The sequence below is a fragment of the Artemia franciscana genome, chromosome 9, assembly GCF_032884065.1.
Source record: "Artemia franciscana chromosome 9, ASM3288406v1, whole genome shotgun sequence".
Taxonomy (NCBI): domain Eukaryota; kingdom Metazoa; phylum Arthropoda; class Branchiopoda; order Anostraca; family Artemiidae; genus Artemia; species Artemia franciscana.
Window position 1 is genome coordinate 49220788 of NC_088871.1, and position 23484 is coordinate 49244271.

The window sequence follows — 23484 nt, forward strand, 5'->3', positions numbered from 1 at the left end:
TCATCTACTCCAGCTGAGTGTTAGTCCTACTAAAAGTAATTACGATCTGAATCATTATTACAACCAAATCGTGTGGTGTTTAAAACGCGCTGAGGAGGTTGCTGTCCCTCAAGAGCGAGTGAGGAAAAGTACAAGGAAACCAATCTGGTCGTGTGACCCTGAGCTGAAAAGTGTGAAAAATAAAGCCAAATTGTGGCTGCGTATATGGGTTGCTAACGGTCGACCATTAGCTGGGAATGTGTTTGAAATAAAACAAAAAACTAAGCGTGAGTTTAAGAAATGTCTGCGATCGAGCCGTTACAAAGGGTTAGAATATCCTACCAATAAGAAAGAATGGGACAAAGTGATTAATTCAGCTAATTTAAATAACTCGGCAAATCCTAATTGCCCCATTACGCCTTCTGCATGGTCTGACCACTATTCAGTTATATTTTCCAAATTGAATTATGCAGTGCACGCGCTTTATTCGAAACTGCTTGATTCGGTTCTCCCGCCTTCCCTGACTCAGGCACAAGTTATTCCCGTTTCAGTTGACGCTGTAATTGCATCTGTTAAGAAATTGAAATCAAGTTCTCTTGATATTGACGGTATCAGTGCTTGTCATCTAAAAATAAATTGCCCGTCTTTGTTTTTCCATTTACAGTTGTTTTTCCAAATGTGCCTTTGTTGTTCCCTCGTTCCTGACAGCTTTTTGTGTGGAACTGTCACTTCTGTACTTAAACGAGGTAAGACTCCTTTGGATTGTTCTTCTTACAGGCCTATCACGGTTGCTTGTAATTTTAGTAAAATCCTTGAACACATCCTACTTCCTTTCATAAGTATGAATGCTAATTTCGGGGAGAATCAGTTTGGTTTTCGGTCTGGCATCGGGTGCCAGCACGCTCACCGTGCTCTTGCTTTCCTTCTTAAAGATGCTTCGGCTAAAGGGTATGGTCTTCATATTTGTGCTCTTGATCTTTCTAAGGCTTTTGATAGTGTTGTACATAGTCAGGCTCTTTACTCTCTTTATAGTCACGGTATTAACCTTTCAGTTATTTTTCTTCTAAAGTTTTGGTATAGTAATTCTTATCTTCGAATTAAAACTAATGGTGCCCTTTCATCTTCTAATGTTCTTGTTCGTCGGGGCGTACGGCAGGGTGGAGTGTTATCTCCTAGTATTTTCAAATTTTGTATCTCTGGTATTCTTGAGAATATTTCTTCTATGTGTTTTGTTGGTTTGAGTGATATTTCTTACCTTGCTTATGCTGATGACATTCTTCTAATTAGCCGGTCTAAACTCAGTCTATCGCAGATGGTTCATAAAGTTTCTTCTTCTTTTACTAAAATCGGTCTTTCGCTTAATGTTGATAAATGTGAGTATCTTTCTTTCAATGTTCCCTCTTCTCCTAGGCCTCTAATTTTCAAAATTTTTCTATCCCTCATGTAGATTCGATCCGGTGGTTGGGTATTACACTTACAAAAAATCTTAAAACTCTTCGGGAGCGTGCTGTCTGGGATGCTAGAGTGAAAATCCAGATTGGTTACTCTAAAATTGTAGCCAATCGAGGGAAATACAATCGTATTGTCCTTGGTAAGCTTTATTCTACTTTTTTCAATCATTCTGTTCTTTATCTTTCTGGGCTTTACCCTATATTTAAGAAAAAAGACATTAGCGATATTCGATCCTCTTATTTCCGTTTCTGTAAATTTCTTCTCTATCTTCCTCTGTGGTATAAGAATCGAAAGATAATCAAAAAGTTCCATCTTCCGAACATTACTGAGAAGCTGACTGATCTACACAAAAAGCTCTCAGAAACGGCGTATCGGCGTTTGTCGCCTCACCACGGTCTGATCCGTTTGTATGATTAATGTCTATTGTTGACTCTCGTTTTTTTGTTATTTGTTTTTTTATTTGTTATTTGTTTTCCGTTTTTCTTCAAGTTTTTACTCCACTATTTATCTTTTTGATGTAAGTGGGTTAGAAATAAATATTATTATTATTATATATATATAAAGCTTGGGGCCCGTCTTGTTCCCGAATTTTGATTTTTTTTTCTCGATTTGGCCTATAATATCTTTTATTTTTTACGATTCGCCTGTACTTTTGTTTAGAAACTATTCCACGTAATAAATGTTTAATCTAAGATCAGAGGAAAGCACCCCTCCTCAATACATCCTCTTCCCGCTAAAGTTTTTTAGTACTTTAAAAAAGCTTACTACTTTAATTAAATGGCCCTTGTGTTTCAGGGGTCGTTCTGAAAGAATCGTTAGCCTAATTTCTATAAGTAAATAGTTTTTTCTTCTTTCAGGAATGAAGCTGCTATAGTTCATTACGGCAAAATTATTCAAACGAAAATGCCAACTAGTCCTGGAAAATCTGAATATACAGGATGCGTTGGGCTCAAAGATAAATGGAAATGGGGTCTCAAACTGTGCGTGGATGCTCAGCCATCGGTGAGACTCAACTTAGTCATTTCCAATGGAAAACCTTTTATGTCCCTAAAACTTGACGTCGTCGATATCTGTCCTCCCCTCTCCCATCCTCGAAATAAATTTGTAGGCTGTGTTTTTGCCTTTATGGATTTTTTTTTACCCCATAAGCCGGAGCTTGAGAATTATTTTGCTATCTCCTTTTAATTGTCACCGGATGACAGCGTTGTATCGTGTTTTGGGCAGTTTCTCTTTTACAAGCAGTCACATATTCTACCCCCTGCTGCTAATTTAGTTGAAACCAGGAAAAGAGTAAATTAATGCCATTACTTTGTAGAAATAACCAATTCAACGATTCATTTGTGCTGTTTTTGTTATATAATTGTGCTTTTATTAAAATATCCTAGCGCTAGGTTTATAAGAGACAGCAACATTTAGTTTATGCTCTTATCAAAGGCCACGAAAGCTACTTTGAAATAAATAATTCGGTAAATTATTGTAGCAAGGCTACTGGGATTGCTGAAGATTTTGATTTAGGTATAATATTGAAATATTAATAATTCCGAATATCGCTTTTAGCCCCTCAAATATAAAATTGCCATGAAATCAGTAGCTTTCGAGATAGGAGTAATCACCTTCATGACCTCGTGCATCAAGCTAAACTCATTATTTTAACCAAACATATGAATGTGAAGGCATTTAACGGGCTCAAGGGAACAATTAAAAAAAATTAGAAAATATTTATTTTTAATTATAAAGTTTCTAATATATAAAATGTATAAAAATGATATATATATATATATATATATATATATATATATATATATATATATATATATATATATATATATATATATATATATATATATATATATATATATATATATATATATATATATATATATATATATATATATATATATATATATATATATATATATATATATATATATATATATATATATATATATATATATATTATATATATATATATATATATATATATATATATATATATATATATATATATATATATATATATATATATGTATATATATATATATATATATATATATATATATATATATATATATATATATATATATATATATATATATATATATATATGTATATATATGTATATATATATATATATATATATATATATATATATATATATATATATATATATAGATATATATATATATATATATATATATATATATATATATATATATATATATATATATATATATATATATATATATATATATATATGCTTGTCTTCTAACTGCAGACAATTTGAGACAAATTGCTGTATTTTCCTACTGATTCTTTTCAAAATTATTTGATTGTTAAAGCAAGTCTGATTTTTAACAACGATATCTACTAAGCTTCAAACTTATGGTTTTCTTTTTTAAGGTTTTGAATTTTTTTAATCCCTTGCAAAAATATATACAAATACTTTTGCGATTACCAGCCGCCGGGACCCGGCACGCGGCAGGCTTCTATGTATGGATTCCTATTGTCGCTTGTCTTCTAACCGCAGACAATTTGCTGTATTTTCATTTTGGAGTCTTTTCAAGGATATTTGATTATTAAATGAAGTCCTATTTTTAAAAACGATATCTACTTAGCTTCAAACTTATGGCTTTCTTTTTTAAGGTTTTGAATTTTTCTAATCCCTTGCAAAAATATATACAAATAGTTTTGCGATTACCCGCCGCCGGGACCCGGCACGCGGCAGGTTTCTAAATATGGATTCTTATTGTCGCTTGTCTTCTAACCGCAGACAATTTGCTGTCTTTTCATTTTGGAGTCTTTTCAAGGATATTTGATCATTAAATGAAGTCATATTTTTAAAAACGATATCTACTTAGCTTCAAACATATGGCTTTCTTTTTTAAGGTTTTGAATTTTTCTAATCCCTTGCAAAAATATATACAAATATTTTTGCGATTACCCGCCGCCGGGACCCGGCAGGTATCTAAATATGGATTCTTATTGTCGCTTGTCTTCTAACCGCAGACAATTTGCTGTCTTTTCATTTTGGAGTCTTTTCAAGGATATTTGATTATTAAATAAAGTCCTATTTTTAAAAACGATATCTACTTAGCTTCAAACTTATGGCTTTCTTTTTTAAGGTTTTGAATTTTTATGGCACTTGGTATTAACCAAGTGACATATAGCAGTCGCCAATTCTGTCGGTCTGTCGGTCTGTCTGTCGGTCCCGGTTTTGCTACTTTAGGCACTTCCAGGTAAGCTAGGACGATGAAATTTGGCAAGCGTATCAGGGACCGGACCAGATTAAATTAGAAATAGTCGTTTTCCCGATTTGACCATCTGGGGGGGGAGTGGGGGCCCGGTTAATTCGCAAAAAATAGAAAAAATGAAGTATTTTTAACTTATCAGCGGGTATTTGGATCTTAATGAAATTTGATGTTTGGAATGATATTGTGTCTTAGAGCTCTTATTTTAAATCCCGACCGGATCTGATGACATTGGGGGGAGTTGGAGGGGGAAAACCTAAAGTCCCGGTTTTGCTACTTTAGGCACTTCCAGGTAAGCTTGGACGATGAAATTTGGCAAGCGTATCAGGGACCGGACCAGATTAAATTAGAAATAGTCGTTTTCCCGATTTGACCATCTGGGGGGGAGGGGGAGTAGGGGCCGGTTAATTCGGAAAAATAGAAAAAATGAAGTATTTTTAACTTATGAGCGGGTGATTGGATCTTAATGAAATTTGATGTTTGGAATGATATTGTGCCTCAGAGCTCTTATTTTAAATCCCGACTGGGTCTGATGACATTGGGGGGAGTTGGAGGGGGGAAACCTAAAATCTTGGAAAACACTTAGAGTAGAGGGATCGGGATGAAACCTGATGGGAAAAATAAGCGCAAGTCCCAGATACATGATTGACATAATCGGAACTTATTTGCTCTCTTCGGGGTAGTTGGGGGGGGGGGGAGTAAGTCTTAAAAATTAGAAAAATGAGGTATTTTCAACTTACGAACGGGTGATCGGATCTCAATGAAATTTGATGTTTAGAAGGATATCGTGTCTTAGAGCTCTTATTTTAAATCCCGACCGGATCTGGTGATGGGGGCGGGGAGTTGGGAGGGGGGAACCTAAAACTTGGAAAACACTTAGAGTGGAGGGATCGGGATGAAACATGGTGGTAAAAATAAACACAAGTCCTAGATAGATGATGGACATAAACGGAACGGATCCGCTCTCTTTTGGGTAGTTGGGGGGGGGGGGGTAAATTCTGAAAAATTAGAAAAAATGAGGTATTTTTAACTTACGAACGGGTGATTGGATCTCCATGAAATTTGATTTTTAGAAGGATATCGTGGCTCAAAGCTCTTATTTTAAATCCTGACCGGATCTGGTGACATTGGGTGAAGTTTGGGGTGGGGAGACCTAAAATGATGGGAAACGCTTAGATTGGAGGGATTGGGATGAAACATGGTTGGAAAAATAAGCAAAAGTCTTGCATACGTAATTTACATAATTGGAACGGATCCGCTCAATTGCGGGGGGGGGGGGGGGGGTAATTCTGAAATATAAGAAAAATAACGTATTTTTAACTTACGAAGGAGTGATCGGATCTTCATGAAACTTCATATTTAGAAGGACCTCGTAACTCCGATATCTTATTTTAAATCTCAACCGGATCAAACGTAATTGGGGGGGGGGGCAGTTGGGGGGACCGGAAATCTTAGAAAATACTTAAAGCGGTGAGATCAGGATGAAACTGGATGGGAAGAATAGAAACCTGTCTAAGATACGTGACTGACATAACTGGACCGGATCTGCTCTCTTTGGTGGAATTGGGAGGGGGGAGGTAATTTTGAAAATTGAGGTATTTGTAACTTACGAAAGGGTGACCAGATCTTAATGAGCTCTTGGCTCTTGGCTCTTTCGACCTCGTACCATATGAGCTCTCGGCTCTTCCGACCTCGTCACAAGTGCCATATGAGCTCTTAGCTCTTGTTCTAATCCCTTGCAAAAATATATACAAATATTTTTACGATTACCCGCCGCCGGGACCCGGCACGCGGCAGGTTTCTATATATGGATTCTTATTGTCGCTTGTCTTCTAACCGCAGACAATTTGCTGTCGTTTCATTTTGGAGTCTTTTCAAGGATATTTGATTATTAAATGAAGTCCTATTTTGAAAAATGATATCTACTTAGCTTCAAACTTCTGGTTTTGTTTTTTAAGGTTTTGAATTAGGTTTTTGATGCTTACAATCGTAACTATTTAGAAATCTACTTGTCCGTGAAAAACGTAACCTTAAGTCACTTTTGCTATTGCCAGCCTACTTAAATTTATCCGTTATAATAGTTATTATCAATAGTAATTGATAATCAAGATAAAATTAAAATAAATCATTTACTTTGTTTCTCATTAAATCTTTATGGTGTTTCGTCATTCCCAGAGAAACAGAGGGACTCAAAGATTTTCATCGTTTTTAATAGTTTAAAAATTTAACAGAAGTGGTTTTAACACCAATCGATTTTTGAGAAGGGCTGGCGATTCGTCTCTACAGAAATAAGGATTATTATTACTGGCTTAGGAGAGTTCGTCATCGATACAAACCGATTTAAATAAAGCACACTTTCTAACATGGAATTATACCAAAGCAGTCTCCTTTTTAAATTATTAACTCATTGTTATCAACTCGCCGTCTTGTATTTTTGTCAGATAAATTTGTAAAATTTGTGAGCCATTTTCAAATTGTCACAGAAGAAGAAGCTGAATTTCTCAGAAGCAGTGAAAAGTAAATGGATTGTACCGGTCATAAAGAATCTTCGAACATAATAGAATTAATCATCATATTTTATTGAGGAAACTGTTAAATGCGTGTTCTGTAATTCGTTTTAGTATCAGCGAGGTTTTTATAGATTTTGTTTTACCTGTGTTAGAAATTCTGCTGATATAATAGTACATTTAGCTTGAATGCTGGGCAACTTTGTTTCAGAACCATTTCAATTGCCATTTACTACCGTAAATTATTATTGTATTGCGATCAGACAATTTAATACGGAATAAGTAATACTAAGAAATAATTGAAAGAAGTAATTCATTCCTGTCTTGCAGTTGTCTACATTTGTCTCTGGAAGTTTGCCAAGATATGCACTATATTTAAAGAAGAATAGTGTCAGCTTCAAGGGGCTGAGAATGAAGCATAAAATTGCAAGGAAATTTGTAAGTATTCATAAGAAGTAATATTAAACGAGCCTCAGCCATCTCAAACTTTCTCTCATTATAGCCATAGAAAGCGGGATTGAACCACGCTTTTCGTACAGCCTACTGTTTGAAATACGGTCAGTCAGCCGGGTACCCAGAAAAATCCATAGGCAATTTCTCTGGAAAACATCTAGCAAATCTTCCTCCACTTTTCGGAGTGCCCATGCTTCAAAACCGTATTCGACCACTGTCATCACTGCAACTTCCAATATTCTAATCTTGATTTGTAGACTCATTTTCCTGTTTTCCCAAACCCTTTTCAACTGTTAAAAAACACCACGAGCCTTGGCTATTCTACTTTATTATCTTCACTGCTCCCACAGAAACCATAATATGCGCTAGAAAAATGTGTTTTTGTTTTTGTCAAAATAGACTTGAAGATACTTACAATACTTTTAGGGGTACACACGCCCTTTCAAGGAGCAATAGGGTGAGGATTTGAAATTTAAATGGTAGCTCATGTAAAATGGTACATATGAGGTATTGTAATTTCCAGGCAAAACAAAATTCTTTTTGTGCCAAAAAGTTTGTTGGAAAAATCTTGTTTTAAGTTTTAAATCTGTTTCAAAGTTTCAATTGTCAAATATAACTTTAAATAAATAAATTAGGTGCTGTACCTCCTTTTTCAGGAGGTACATTCCTAAACTTTGACATTTTATTTGGCAACTATTCAATATTTTATGGTGTTAAACTACAAGGGAAAAACGTAATTTTTGTTGATAAGGCTCTTTGAAGCCACTATACTTTGCTTAGGGCTTACGTGCTTTCCTTGTATTTTTTTTTTTTTTTTTTTTTTTTTTTTTTACATGCTTTCAATGATACTAAGGCCGTCCTAGCTAAGTGGTTGATGGGCTAGGTTAGGAATTCTCTGTCCAAAGGGCATAGGTTCGGTTCCTAGCGTTGTCAGTTACTTGGTTTGGGATGGGGGTCAGTGGTGTGACTCTGTAAGCTCAGCCGGAGTCGACCCAGCTCTAAATGCGTACCTGGTAAAATCTGGGCAAGTTAAGAAGGCAGGGTGTGCGAAAGCACAGGATAGCTCGCCCCAACCCTCAATTGTATTTCCTCGCTGAAGGTCCACGAAATGGAGATCAGCACCGCTGGTTTGGATCTTAGGAATCTAGTGCTGTCATAATACTGCTACTTCTTTAATGATATTGTATCTATTCCTTTTCTTTTCTTCTAGATTTTGACTTTAAAAAATTTTACTAGGGGGGGGGGGGGTTAGAAGTTTTGAATTCGTAGCATAGAAATATTTGAAGCGTACCATTTTGCTGTTGCCTTAACTCCAGGCAGGTATCCTTTCTTTATATGCCAGAATCCCCCGTGTTTGCCATGTCTGCAACTTTTGACATTACTTTGAAGACAAAACTTGTTTTTTAAGCTCTGCGTATGGAAACCAGGTGGTGACATATAAAATTTATGTTTTTTACTAGTTAAAAAAAGAAGCGAAAACAACGGCGGTATGGATTATTCAAATGCAAAGGTGGTTGCCAAAAAGTACCCGTGTTATATGCTACAAGTAGTGCATAATACGGACATTCTGAATCACCTAATGTAAAAGATTTAGTGAATTCTGAAAAAACCTTTTCGATGTAATTTGGTTATAATATTTATATTCAAGCTTTATTATTACTATTACTGACTTGTCAGAGCAGCAAGTCGCCAGGGTTTTGTAAGCTCATGCGTCGCAGACTGTTCAAAGCATCTGCTTTCGCTATCTGCCAAAATCCCCTAGATACCCTGCAATATTTAAAGCTCATTCCAACCTAATTTAAGTGTCTCTCCTCTCTTTGTCTATCCCCTTAAAGGTTGTGTAGTGTAACTCTTTTATAGAGAGTTTCTATTTTAAAATATGGGCTTTGTGAAAGTCTAGAATATGTCCAAGTTATTTAAGTCGCTTTTTAATATTGCTCTTTACTTATTCAACGCTACTGAATTGACAATCATTCATACTAACTAGTAATGCTAATATTTTGTTTTCCTAAATAGGGTCTCTTTCACATGGATTCAAAGATGACAGCCGAATATGGAACCGACTCAACTACTCTACTAGCTTTAACTGGTAAAGTTGCATTAAAAGAGTCAAATGGAGGAACAGAAGTATCGGCAAATATATCTGCCAATTATAATAAGAGGGAGTACCTGGTCCAAGGTAAGCTTATTATTCTTATCTGTTATGTCAAAAAACGTTGTTTTGATTTGATTAGCTAATGTAAAAGTAATTTTGGATGAATTTGAAGGGTGGGGTACATTTGTTTGAATTTCGAAATGGTTAACCAGAGTTTTTTTTTTTTTTTTTGATTATTTTTAACCCTGAACCAATGGTGACTTCTCATACGGAGTTGTGAGCCAATTAGAGGAGAAATTTATCAAATGTAAGAAAGTCAGAAAAATCTTGAAAATAACATCTGAAAGTCTATTTACTAAAAGTTTTTTAAAAAGTTTGCTTATTGCTTAATAGCCAAAAGTTATCCTAGTTTTTAACAAATAATCATAATAATATTTTTGTTTGCTTTTTTTCTATTGAAGTTTAGCATTTGCCCCGTTTCATTTAAGTTACTTATGCTTCTAGTTTTAACTTTTTTGGTTCCTGTTGAATGATAATATATCATTCTCATTTTTTCTGTCTCATCGTGTTTTTAATTTATGAATTTATTTATTTAAACTTGGAAAATTTATTTCTAAATTACAACGTTTTTAGCTACTCTTCTCCCTTTTTTTCATGAAGATCTGTTTTTGCTCCATCCCAGTAGGAATCTGTGAACGTCGAATTTTGGCTTTCTTGTTTCTGTTTGCTGTTAAAAAATTTTAGAATTCTATTACGTTAATTTTATAAATTATTACTATTATAATTACCTCCTTAATTTTGCAAATTCACTCCACCAACAACTCCTTTTAGTTATTTACATTTCTTGTTATTTACTTCTCTTCTTGAAGATTTGCCCCTGCTCAGTTTTGAAACTTCTAGCATTGTAAGATAAGATTTCATTTTTAACAAAGCGACTATCAGAAGCCCAAAAGGGCCGAATTTGCACTTTAGTTTCCGTAAAAAAAAATAAGAATATCAAATTGTTTTTTTTTTTTTTTTTTTTAAGTGAAACAAGATCACGATGGCCGGGCTTAAAAGGTTCAAGGGATCAAGGGATGAGCTGACGCGTGAAAATCAACGCAGAATTCGAAGGGGAAGGGGGTGCACGACCAGAACTTCACTCTTCGGGTCATTCTCCATCAGTGCGAATGTTACAATCTTCTCATAATTAACATGTTTCTGGATTTTGTGGTTGCTTTCGACCTGTAACCAGTGAAAACCCTTGGCGTGTCATGTTAAGAGGGTATGCCGGCTGATTTCATAGAACTGTTGAAGGCACACTATGAGCATTGCAAATCGACTTTAAGAATGCTGGGTAATGGTGGAATAGTGGTTTAAAAAAAGGTGCATATTGGCCGTTTTGTTTAAATACTGTATAGACTGGATCCTAGATAGAGTACTCTCGAGCTTTGATGGTGTTGTTATGGGATTGGGCATCCAGCAACTCTAACAACTACCCAAGTAATGGTAAGTGATATAGCATATTTCTCTTACTTACTGGGTATGAAGCTCAACAAGGCAAAAACTAAAGCCGTGGGCCTAAATTTACAGTCGGATTATCAGCTTGTGCTTTACGGACAAGAATTGGAAAAAAGTCTCTAGTTTCACTTATCTTGGCTCACTAATAGACTCTTGGAGGTTGTGACCTTGAGTACCTAATAGAGTCAACACAGCACAAGCCATCGTGTCTCAGATGCCCCGCCATTTGTCGAACCAACGGGAGATCAGTATGAAGGCGAAAGTTTGTTTCTTTAAAATGGCTGTTAGATCTGTTTTCTTCTATGCAGTCGAGACTTGGCCACTGAAGTAACTGCATCTCCATGATATGATGTGCACCACTGCTGCTGTAACATCGAGCCAGAAACATCGAGCCAACAAACAGAGAAGACTGCGTTGGCTGGGCCATGTCATGAGATGACCCAATGACCACATCATCAAGCAAGTGCTTCTATTTTCTCCTTATACTGTGATATAGGATTTCAACACTGTGGTATGCATGAAGGTTATAAACCAGTATATCGGCCTTTGATAGCTTAACGCTATAACTAGTTATTATTAATAGTAGTTTATAATTGAGATAAAATTAAAATAAATCATTTACTTTGTTTCTCATTCAATCTTTATTGTGTTTCGTGGTTCCCAGAGAAACAGAAGGACTCAAAGATATTCATCGTTTTTAATAGTTTAAAATATAACAGAAGTGGTTTTAACACTAATCGATTTTTAAGAAGAACTGGCGATTTATCTCTCCAGAAATAAGGATTATTATTACTGGCTTAGGAGAGCTCATCATCGATACAAACCAATTTAAATAAAACACACTTTCTAACATGGAAATATACGAAAGCAATCTCCTTTTTAAATTATTAACTCATTGTTATCAACTCGCCGTCTTGTATTTTTGTCATATAAATTTGTACAATTTGTGAGCCAGTTTCAAAACGTTCAATTACTTCCAGATTTTATCAGTACACAGGTAAATTTTTGTCTTAGAGAAAAAGTTGAAAGTAATAAGGGTAATTTAAAAAACTAATCGTTTTCAAAATGGACTAAAAAGTAGGAAATAAATTTATTTTCTCAATATACCCCCACCCTAAAATGTATGCATGCTTCCCATAACAAATACTATGCGTAAACAATAGACAAATTTTATAACTTAAAGACCTTTCTCCTGAGGCTCTGGGGGGGGGGGAATGTTATGTCCAAACGCATAGTTATTAGGCCTTTCAACTCTGATTAACAAAATGGCTATCTAAAAATTTTGATCCAGCGATTTTGGGGGGAAAAGGGGTGGGGGAAGGGGCCTAGTTGCCCTCCAGTTTTTTAGTCACTCAAAAAAGGCACTAGAGCTTTTAATTTTCGTTCGAATGAGACCTCTCACGATATTGTAGGAACAATGGATCGATACGATCACCCCTGAAAAAAACATGCATTTGTGACCTTTCTTCTGGCAAAAATACAAATTGCCATATTTTTGCAGAAAGTAGCTTGGAGCCTCTACAGTAGAGTTTTCTGATACGCTGAATCTGATGGTGCGATTTTCGTTAAAATACTATGACTTTTAGGTGGTGATTTCCCCTTTTTTCAAAAATATGGCAAATTTTCTCAGGCTCGTAGCCATTAACGAGTATGACTAAACTTAATGAAACTTATATATTTCAAATTAGCATAATAAGTCAGTTCATTTTCATATATCTATGAGTATCATTTTTATCTATGAGTATCGTTTTTTAGAGTTTCAGTTACTATTGAGCCGGATCGCTCCTTACTTATAGTTTGTTACCACGAACTGTTTGATATAGATTGTCGTGAAAACAAAGGATTTTCTACTTTATAGCATATTTAAAACGAGTTAATGGAAAAAATATACTTATTATTATCTAATAAGGCATTTGTGTTTTCGTTGATTAGAAGTGTTTATTCTTGTTGTAAATAAAAAGTTACTCTGCTCTACTCTATTCTCTTTGAGTCCGAATCTGACTGTATATAATTTTCTTATATTTTATTGACTTAGCTTTTCTGGACTCTATATTTTTAGGAAATGGTCTGCTTACGACGGAAAAGAAAGACGTGCTAATTAGTCTTTCAAGTAAGCAGGAAAACATTTTAAGACTAAAAGTCGTGAAAGATGATACGAATATGAAGTCCCTGAAATTGTCTACTGCACTGTCAATTGGGGATGGAGCTGTTTCTGAATATAAAGGTTTGTATTACGCTCTGTGAAACCTTGTAGTTATTTTTTTAGCTGATATTTTCTTGATTTTCTGGACCATTATACCAGTTAAAACCCGTATTTCAAGGATAATATGCATTATTATTGCCTTTGTTAACTTCTTATTACTATATTAACTTACTATTTAACCTATTATTACCTTTTTATATTTTCTCTTTTTCTACTTACATTTCTTGAACACTTGCAGGCTCTAACACAGATTTTTCATTTCTTGTTTGGAAAAAAAAGGGTTTCCTGAGTATATCATCATCGACCCTATTCTTTTGAATATACTTGTATTGTAAAAACTAATTTCGTATAAAAAATATCTTTTTTTGTGATTAAGCGCTATGTAGATATTGCAATAAGAAAGTTTTTTTCCGTCTAGTGTGCTTTTAAGCTAATTATTTCATGGGTTTTCTTCAAATTTTTATTTAGGAGATGCTGCACCGTAGGCGTAAAATAGTAATATCTTCAAAGTTCCCAATCAAAAGGTATTCATGCATAATAATTATACAACAAATGCATTCCTTATTTTCAGATGTAGTCCTTGCTCAAATCCTTATCCATAGAGTACTTTCTTATCCTTAAATTTAATCAACTATGCTTTTTTAAATGGACAAGATAATTCCTGTAAGGCTTCTTAAATTGCGGAACTTTTCGCTGCAATAGTGAACAGTAAACTCTTAACTGCTAGACTTATAGAGGAAAGGCTGCTTTAGGGTACTCAACTTGGCTGCCTACTTTTTTGAATGTTTTGTTTGACCTACATCTCAATCTGTAGCTTTCTGTATAGTGGTAGTTAATGCATTTAGGCTGTCAATGAAAAGATTGGTATGTGCAGATAAAAATGAAGAGGGACCTTGATTGACAGAATTTTATATCAAGTCTCATCTTCCTTTGTTTTGGTCAAAGTAAGACTTGGCTTTCATAGAAAAAGACCTTCTTAGAAACTAAATGTTAATCAAGGCGTTGTCCTTGAGAACAATCCTCACCTTTTCGATTTACAGATATAACTGCTAGATTTCTCATAAAACTGCAAAATGTACAAATATTGATAGTGAAATCACGTGGGGCTGCAGTGATAAAATTTTATTCCCACCCATCCAGAGTTATATCAGATCTCATATAGACAGGTTTTATTTTGTTGTACAGGTAGAAAGTCAGCCATAAAGTAACTAGTAACCCTCCTGAACACAGCTTTAATAACATCAGTTGGGGTGCATTGTTTTGCAAAAATCAACTTTGCTAGAAGAAGTGGGTATACATTCCATCCTGAGTCATATATGTTTTCTTTTTAACTTATTTTTGACGAAAATTTAAGGCACCCTTCACCACTATTTAGGAGACGTGGAAAGACTCGGGAACACTTAGAGCTGAGATACAAAACCTAGAAAGCAAAGTTCCAATCCATAGCTATGGGCTTAGACCTAAGCTGTTACAGATTCCATATGGGCTATGTAGTCCCCTTCGGTCCAATTAAGTTTCGAAATATAGAAAGTCGAATTATCTTTAGAACTTATTATAGCTCACTTCTACTACCTTATAAGTGCAACCTATCACTTGCATCACTGTTTATGAGGATGGGTCAAAATGTACAGAATAACCTGGCGGTACAGCATCCTTTCGAACTTAAAAGTTGACTGCTGTAGGAAAGGTCCCAAAAGAACTCTGTATTTTGTGTGCAGAATTTTTGCCATAAATTTGATGCTACAAACTTCATTAAAAACAAATTATACGACAAATAGAAATATTCCTCCATTCCAAAACAGAGCTACATGTCCCTAGTCTATTATAAATGAAGCAGAACAAATAGATATGTTTCAAATTAAAACATTAATTGATAACCTATGTTTAAAAGGAATTAAAGTTTAGAAACTATAGTTGCCCATCCGCATGAGAACAATTGGCAATCATAGGGCAGATCAAGACACAAAAGACACAGTAAGAGAAATTCTTCGGCATAGATTAGCAAATATAATTAGCAATTAGCTTTTTAATAATTTATTTACAATATTCAACTACAGTAAAGCAGGGGCAATAAACTGTTAATGTCAGAAATTTATGTTTATTAAATGAAGTGGTGTTATTCCAATAATACTACTACTACTGGCAACCACCGAGCCGCCTGATGCCAACACAACTACGCAAGCTTCATCTCCATCCCAATCTATCCAATGGCTCCCTCTTTACACCCTCCCAAAGAGTTTCGATTTCCGTCGAATATTTCTTTATGATGACATCCTCCCACCCTATTCGGGAACGACCTGCTTTTCGTTTGGCCCTAGACGGTTGGCCGACAAGGATAATCTTCGGCAATCTGTCACGCTTCATCTACAGGACGTGTCATGGCCATTTCAACTTTTCTCTCATTATAGTACTAGAAAGCGGGATTAAACAACATTTTTCGTCAGTCAGTTAGGTACCCAAAATAATCCATAGGCAATTTTTCTGGAAAATATCTAGCAAATTCTCTTCCGTTTTTCAGAGCGCCCACGCTTCAGAACCATACTTGACTACTGTCATCACTGTAGCTTCCAAAATTCTAATCTTGGTTCTCAGATTTATCTTCATATTTTTCCAAAAGTTTTTCAACTGGGAAAATACAACCTGGGCCTTGGCTGTTCTACTTTTAACATCTTCACTTCAGGCACCGTCTTTGATAATGATACTAATTACGTATGTGAAGCTATTCAATTGATCGATTTTCTCGTTACCCAACATCAACTTTTCACCTTCACTTATTCCTAGTGTTAGTGACTTAGTTTACTTAACCTTAACTTTCAAACCTATTCTTACACTCTGAACTTAAATAACCCCTGGAAGCTCATTCATTTTGCTAAAATTTTCACCTATAATGCTTAGATCATCAGCATAATCTAAATCCAGTAGAGTTTTAATTCCCCATTTGATTTTGTGTTCTCCCATTGCCTCTGCTGTGCTCCTTAAGACAAAGTCAATCAAAATGATCCATATAAATGAAGATAGAACGCAACCCTAGTTAACTCCTGATTTAATACGAAACCAGCTACTAACCTCATTTCCTACCTTAACCACATCAATGTTATTCTTGTACAATAGCGCAATAATCTCCAGTAACTTATCTCTAAGTAACTCATATCTGTTTTGAAAACTTTTCCTCTGAAACATCGTTTCTGGGATTGGTTTGTGGACTACGTAATTTCTATGTGGTATCATGGAGGGACGTCACTTAACTATTTGACCCATCTTAACACTATAGATTCTAATCTTCAGTTCGCCTTAGACCTAGAAGATAACCACCATCTTTGCGTAAAAAGAGGACTACTTATATCTTTGGTTGATCGTATGCTTCGAATTTGCTCAGAAGCTGACATAATCAAAGAATTGAACTATCTTAAGGACGTTTTATTTTGCAAGGATACATCAACTCCACAACCCCCAAAAGACAGCATCCCTTTGGTGCGGCATAGGAAACTTGTCACTGTTCTACCCTATAATTCTAAATTAAGTGACAATCTGAGAAGAATTTTAAGAAAATATAACCCTAATGTTTACTTTTAAAAATTCAAACAAAATACCCAGCTGTTTCAACTGCGACAAGGATAAAACCAGCCCCATTTATGTAGAGGTGTTTATAGAATTCCCTGTTCTTGCAGCTGTTTCTATATTGAGAACGACCCGTCAACAATTGGGGGAGAGATTATCGGAACACATGTCCTCAACTGACAAAGCTGGGGCAACGCCAAGGGCCTAAGAATTTTGACTCCGCCTTAGCTCATCACGTTTATAACAACCCATACCATTTCAATATTTTTGGTGGCACCTACATTATTGCCCCTGTTAAAGGTCTCTATTTTCCAGGAAGGCAGTTAAAATAAAAACGCATATCTACCAAAAGGTTGCCCTCAATAGAGATACTGGAGAAACTTGTTTAAGCCCTATTTATAATAAAGTTGTTAATTCCGATCGTTTTTATATCTGCCCACAAAATTGTATTTCGCAACCTTTTAGGATCTCTGATAATGCCATGCCTGGTAAGCGATTAGCCATCAAAAAAGCTTTACCTGAAATGAAAGTTTGAAATGCCGTTCACTATCGTATTTTATATTTAGTTACCCTGTCACCGTTACATAGAAAGACTCTTCTTCTTCTTCTTTTAGTTGTTTTTTTAAGGTTCGGTTTTTATATAATGTCTTGTTGACTTTTATCTGTATTTTTTTATTAGTTTATTCTGCATTGAAGACGTCCGAGTGGAGGTCTCGACCGAAATATTTGAATAGTTCTGTTCTATCTTTCACTGGCTGTTATTATCCTAGTTTACTCTTCTTTACAACCTTTTTCGTTTTGTAACTTATCTCTAACCTCATAACCACAATATTAAAAAAAACGGATTTACCACACTATCAGCGCTTGCGGCTTATTATTTTTTAATCCTTGTAGTACTGTCCCTAATTCTTCCTCACGAAATAATGTTCCTTCACATTTAAAGTGCATTATAGCTAAATAAATGTAGTATTGGAGAAAAGGCACATCGTCATTATCTATTTGGTCCCAAATGTGAATCGGTTATTGAATGTATAAGGATCACATATGCCCTTCAACCATACCTATATGTTGGAAGGGGTGTTAATTGACCGAAGAACCACCTAGGAATATCGAAAATAGAGGTCACAGGATGCACTTCTTTCTGATTTTGAAACGTGCGATTTGCTAAAGAAAGTTCTTAAATGTCTACTAACTCTTTCTTTTAACTTCTGTTACTTTAAGTAAACATTTTGATTTGTTTCTAGTAACTAATGATAATTAAAATTTCTTTTTTTTGCACCGCCGAATTGCCCAATCACCAACATTATTAGGCTGTACAAGACGCTCAATGCGACAATGAATAAGCAAAAAAAAAAAAAAAAAAAAAAAAAAAAAAAAAAAAAAAAAAAAAAAAAAAAAACTAATGATAGGAATTGTTAGAAAGTTATAAATTTTTTCGAAAATTGGAAGGAATCCAGACCTCTAGGAAGTTCTCTGGGCTACATCCTTGTTTGTTGTCCCAAAAAACTAGGTCAATTAATTGCGTCCATTTGTTCGTTTGTTTAATTGTATTAATTTTGGTGTCTCTATCAGTTGATTTAGTTAACTCGGACAAGAAAGAACTTGTACTATCCATCACCTCACCAAACTTAAATGCAGCTGCCAAAGGACATTTGAAGATGGGACACAACTCAGTCAAAGGGAATCTAGGCTACTCCTACAGTCTATATAATAATAAGAAGAGATTTGGAAATATTGACCTCAGAGATGCTAATCCTTCATCAATATTTAAGAAACTTGAAATAATCTATACATCTTCTGATAACAGGGAAATGCTAAACAAAGATTCCTTCAGTTGGTATCACGTGGTAAGTTGCCTAAGATGTTTTTAATTATTTATATATTTACCATATTCATAATAATTTATCTTTAACTTATATTTATTGTATTTAACTTATATTTAATGAAATCTTTCAAAATCTAGTTCTATAATATTATGATCGTAAAAACGCTTCTTGCCTGAGAGCGTAGCCAGAAATTTATGATTTTGGGGAGGGGTCTAAAATGCAAATATAAAAAAATCCATAAAGGTCGTAAAATTTGAGCTTAACAGGTTTTTGTATGTAATGAAATTCATTCAAGCCCCAACAATTGTGCAAACTAGTATTTTAAATCATACAGTTTCTTTGTTAAACAGAAAAACCTAGGAAAACAAGAAAATTACAAAGTGATGTAGTATTTAGGACAGTTTTATAAGATTGTCATGTTGGGGAATCCTGGGAGAGTGGCTTTATATTCTGAACTCTCCCTTCCTTTCTTTTTTTGATTTGTGCTCCTGTTTACGTTAGTTTAGATTCTCAAAAATGAATAGACTGTGGTTTGGCTGCATCACTCTTTTAAAATTGGTTGTGTTAATTTTTGATTTGTAGTTATTGATCATCCAAAAATATAGAATATTATCATTCAAATAAAACGAAAATCTTTGCATTTTTGCTTGAGAGGGTGTTTCTATCTGTCTTATAGATCCGTATGTCGTAATGGGGTCAGGGGGAGGGGTAGTTTTAATACACCCCTGTCCATCTTCAATTTTTATTTATCTGAAGGCTATCAACAAGGAAGTATGCATTCCTCTATCTCGAAATGCACCAATTACAAATGGGGCTTCCTTCTGTTTCCAATGTATGTCGGTTTTGTGCAATTATTGTAAGAATTGTACCTTTATCATACGAAAAACCCAGCTTAATAGTAAGTAATAGCTTCCTACTCATACACCGAGAGACTGTAATCGCAGATGAAAACCGGGTTTCGGCAAAGCGTTACTTTATTCAGTTAACATCGCGTGCAGTAATTTGCCAGGCCAATTCCAGGGGAAAGCGGGCCTCAGTTGCCAAAATTTTGAATCGAAAGCTAGATTTGAACTGTTTAATTTGGAAAATTGGAGGAAATTGGGAAGAGGAAAGAGAAGTAAACAGACCGGCATAGCAGACAAAGGTGTTGCCAGAGACAAACAGAAGATTGTGGTACTGAAGAAGGAAATGTTTTTTTTTCTTGTTTTTTTTTGCAAATGTAGTTCTTTATGTATTTGTATGCCATTTCATAGGTTTGTAAATATTTATTATTGTAATATTAACTGAGATGTAACTGAGAGTAAGATTATTATTGCGTTCCTTTTGGTTTAGGTTCTTTTTTAATTTGTTTAGTTTTCTGTTATAATTTTTCTTAATCTAAGCATAATCTTGTCGATGTTTAATTAAGTAATTTCTTAGCCCACTGTCTTTCAGTAAAATTATGGAAATAGATAGACAACAGGTTAAATTTGAATTAAGACCCTATGTCTTATTAACAGTAATCGCTGTAATTACACCATTTATCTTTGCATTAAGATTATTAGTGGTTTCTATTGCATGATCAGGGATATAGAATTGAATTTGACTTTTCTCCTCTTCACATTGAACACTCCATTGCATAATGTATGATGTGCCACAGTGGGTATCCCGTATTTTTAGTGACCACATGCAACTAAATAAGGAAACAGTTGGCCCCTTCCGGCAAGCTGGTTTTCACTGTCTCTAGATCTTTAACTATAGAAAAATTGCCATAAAATTAGTACCATTTCTTTGTCCTGTTTCAAGAACTTGTTGGATTTTGATTATGCCTACGAATTCTCAAACATTTCCAATAAGGGGTATGATGTGGCAAGTTTTCCTTAAGACACTGAATGGTCTCATCAATGGGAGCTTCCTCTCTTGTGATTGTCCAATTCTGCAATAAACCTTAAAGTGCTTCATCAAACAGTTCGTGGTAACGAACTGTAGTAAGGAGCGACCCGGCGCAATAGTAACCGAAACTCTAAAAAATGGAATTTTGATACCAATAGTTACATCAAAAGAATCGCATTTTAATGTTGATTTTAAATATACAAGTTTCATCAAGATCAGTTGTACCCATCAAAAGTTACGAGCCTGAGAAAACTTGCCTCGTTTTAGAAAATAGTGGGAAACACCTCCCAAAAGTCATACAATCTTAACGAAAATCACACAAGCAGATTCAGCGTATCAGAAAACCTTGTTGTAGAAGTTTCAAGCTCCTATCTACAAAAATGTGGAATTTCGCATTTTTTGCCAGAAGACAGATCACGGATGCGTGTTTATTTGTTTGTTTTTTTTCCAGGGGTGATCGTATAGACTGAGTGGTCCTAGAATCTTGCGAGAGGGCTCATTCTAACGGAAATTAAAAGTTCTAGTGCCCTTTTTAAGTGACCAAAAAATTAGAGGGCACCTAGGCCCCCTCCCACGCTCATTTTTTCCCCAAAGTCACCAGATAAAAATTCTGAGATAGCCATTTTATTCACCATAGTCGAAAAACCTAATAACAATGTCTTTAGGGACGACTTAATCCCCCACAGTCCCCTTGGGAGGGGCTGAAAGTTGAAAACTTTGACCTGTGTGAAACAGTTCGTGGTAACGAAGTGTAGTAAGGAGCGACCCGGCTCAATAGTAAACGAAACTCTAAAAAACGGAATTTTGATGCTAAAAGATATATCAAAAGAATTGGATTTTTATGCTGATTTTAAATATATAAGTTTCATCATATTTAGTCTTTGTCATCAAAAGTTACGAGCCTGAGAAAATTTGCCTTATTTTGGAAAATAGGGGGAAAAATCCCCTAAAAGTCGAAAATCACACGATCGCATTCAACGTATCAGAGAACTCTAAACAAAAAATTTTAAGGTCCAATCTACAAAAATGTGGGATTTCGTATTTTTTGCCAGAAGACAAATCATGGGTGCGTGTTTATTTGTTTGTTTGTTTGTTTTTTTTCCCCAGGGGTCATCGTATCGACCAATTGGTCCTAGAGCGTTGCAAGAGGGCTCATTCTAACGGAAATGAAAAGTTCTAGTGCCCTTTTTAAGTGACCAAAAAAATTGGAGGGCACCTAGGCCCCCTCCCACACTCATTTTTTCCCAAAGTCAACGGATCAAAATTTTGGGATAGTCATTTTGTTCCGCATAGTCGAAAACCATAATAACTTTGTCTTTGGGGACGACTTACCCCCACAGTCCCTGGGGAGGGCCTGCAAGTTACAAAACTTGACCAATGTTTACATACAGTAATGGTTATTGAGAAGTGTACCGACGTTTTCAGGGGGATTTTTTTGGTTTGGGCGTGGGGTTCAGGGGAGGGGGCTATATGGGAGGATCTTTCCTTGGAGGAATATTTAATGGGGGAAGAGAAATTCAATGAAAAGGGTGCAGGATTTTCTAGCATTACTATTAAAAAAAAAACAATGAAAATATAAACATGAAAAAGTTTTTTCAATTGAAAGTAAGGAGAAGCATTAAAATTTAAAACGAACAGAGATTATTACGCATATGAGGGGTTCTAAAAATAATTTAGCATAAAGAGTGAGGTATTTAGGAGGAGATAAATACTTCGCTCTTTATGCTAAATTATTTTTAGTAATTCCAACTATTTATTCTACGGCCTTTCTGATTCAGGGGTCATTCTTAAAGACTTGGGCAAAACTTAAGATTTAGTCTGAAGAGCGAGGTATTAATGAGGGGACAAACACCGTCATATATATAATCAAAAGTATAAGAATATAAAAGTTTGTTACGTAAGTTAATTCTTAAGTTACGTATATTTTTTCTAATATAAACGTTCGTTAAAAATTAAAAGTTCTAGTTGTCTTTTTAAGTAACCGAAAAATTGGAGGGCAACAGGGCTCCTTCCCCACCCCTTATTTCTCAAAATCGTCTGATCAAAACTAAGAGAAAGCCATTTAGCCAAAAAAAGAATTAATATGCAAATTTCATTTTAATTATTTATGTACGGAGAGCCAAAATCAGAAATGCATTAATTCAAAAACTTTCAGAAATTAAATTTTAAAAAACAAGTTTTTTGAAATGAAAGTAAGGAGCGACATTAAAACTGAAAACGAACAGAAATTACTCCGTATATGAAAGGGGCTTTTCCTCCTCGACACCCCGCTCCATGCGCTAAAGTTTTATTCTTTCTCGCAACTCTACTTTTTAAAACGACAAAAAACTTTAGCGTAAAGAACGGGGCGTCGAGGAGGAAAAGCCCCTTTCATATGCGGAGTAATTTCTGTTCGTTTTATAAATATGAAAAGTTTTTTCTACTGAGAGTAAGGAGCAGCATTAAAACTTAAAACGAACAAAAATTATTACGCATATGAGGGGTTTACCTCCTTGTTACACCTCACTCTTTACGCTAAAATATTTTTAGTAATTTCAACTATTTATTCTACGGCCTTTGTGATTCAGAGGTCATTCTTAAGGAATTGGGACACAATCTAAGCTTTAGTGTAAAGAGCGAGGTATCGACGAGGGTTGAACCCCCTCATATACGCAATAAAAACGTACGAATATAGAAGTTCGTTACGTAAGTTAATTCGTAAGTTACGTATATTTTTTACCAATGAAAACATTTGTAAATATTAAAAGTTCTAGTTTCTTTTTTAAGTAATCAAAAACTTGGAGGGCAACTA

General features: G+C 34.9%; 1 protein-coding gene across 1 annotated transcript in view; it reads left to right on the forward strand.

The window, feature by feature from the left end:
• LOC136031509 (uncharacterized) overlaps positions 1-23484 on the forward strand; it is a 305780-nt gene that overhangs the window by 100407 nt on the left and 181889 nt on the right. The window contains exons 19-23 of the mRNA XM_065711175.1: positions 2289-2433; positions 7517-7624; positions 9656-9818; positions 13294-13458; positions 18568-18842. Of these exons, the coding sequence (XP_065567247.1) occupies positions 2289-2433; positions 7517-7624; positions 9656-9818; positions 13294-13458; positions 18568-18842 (856 nt within the window). The remainder of the gene's footprint in view (positions 1-2288; positions 2434-7516; positions 7625-9655; positions 9819-13293; positions 13459-18567; positions 18843-23484) is intronic.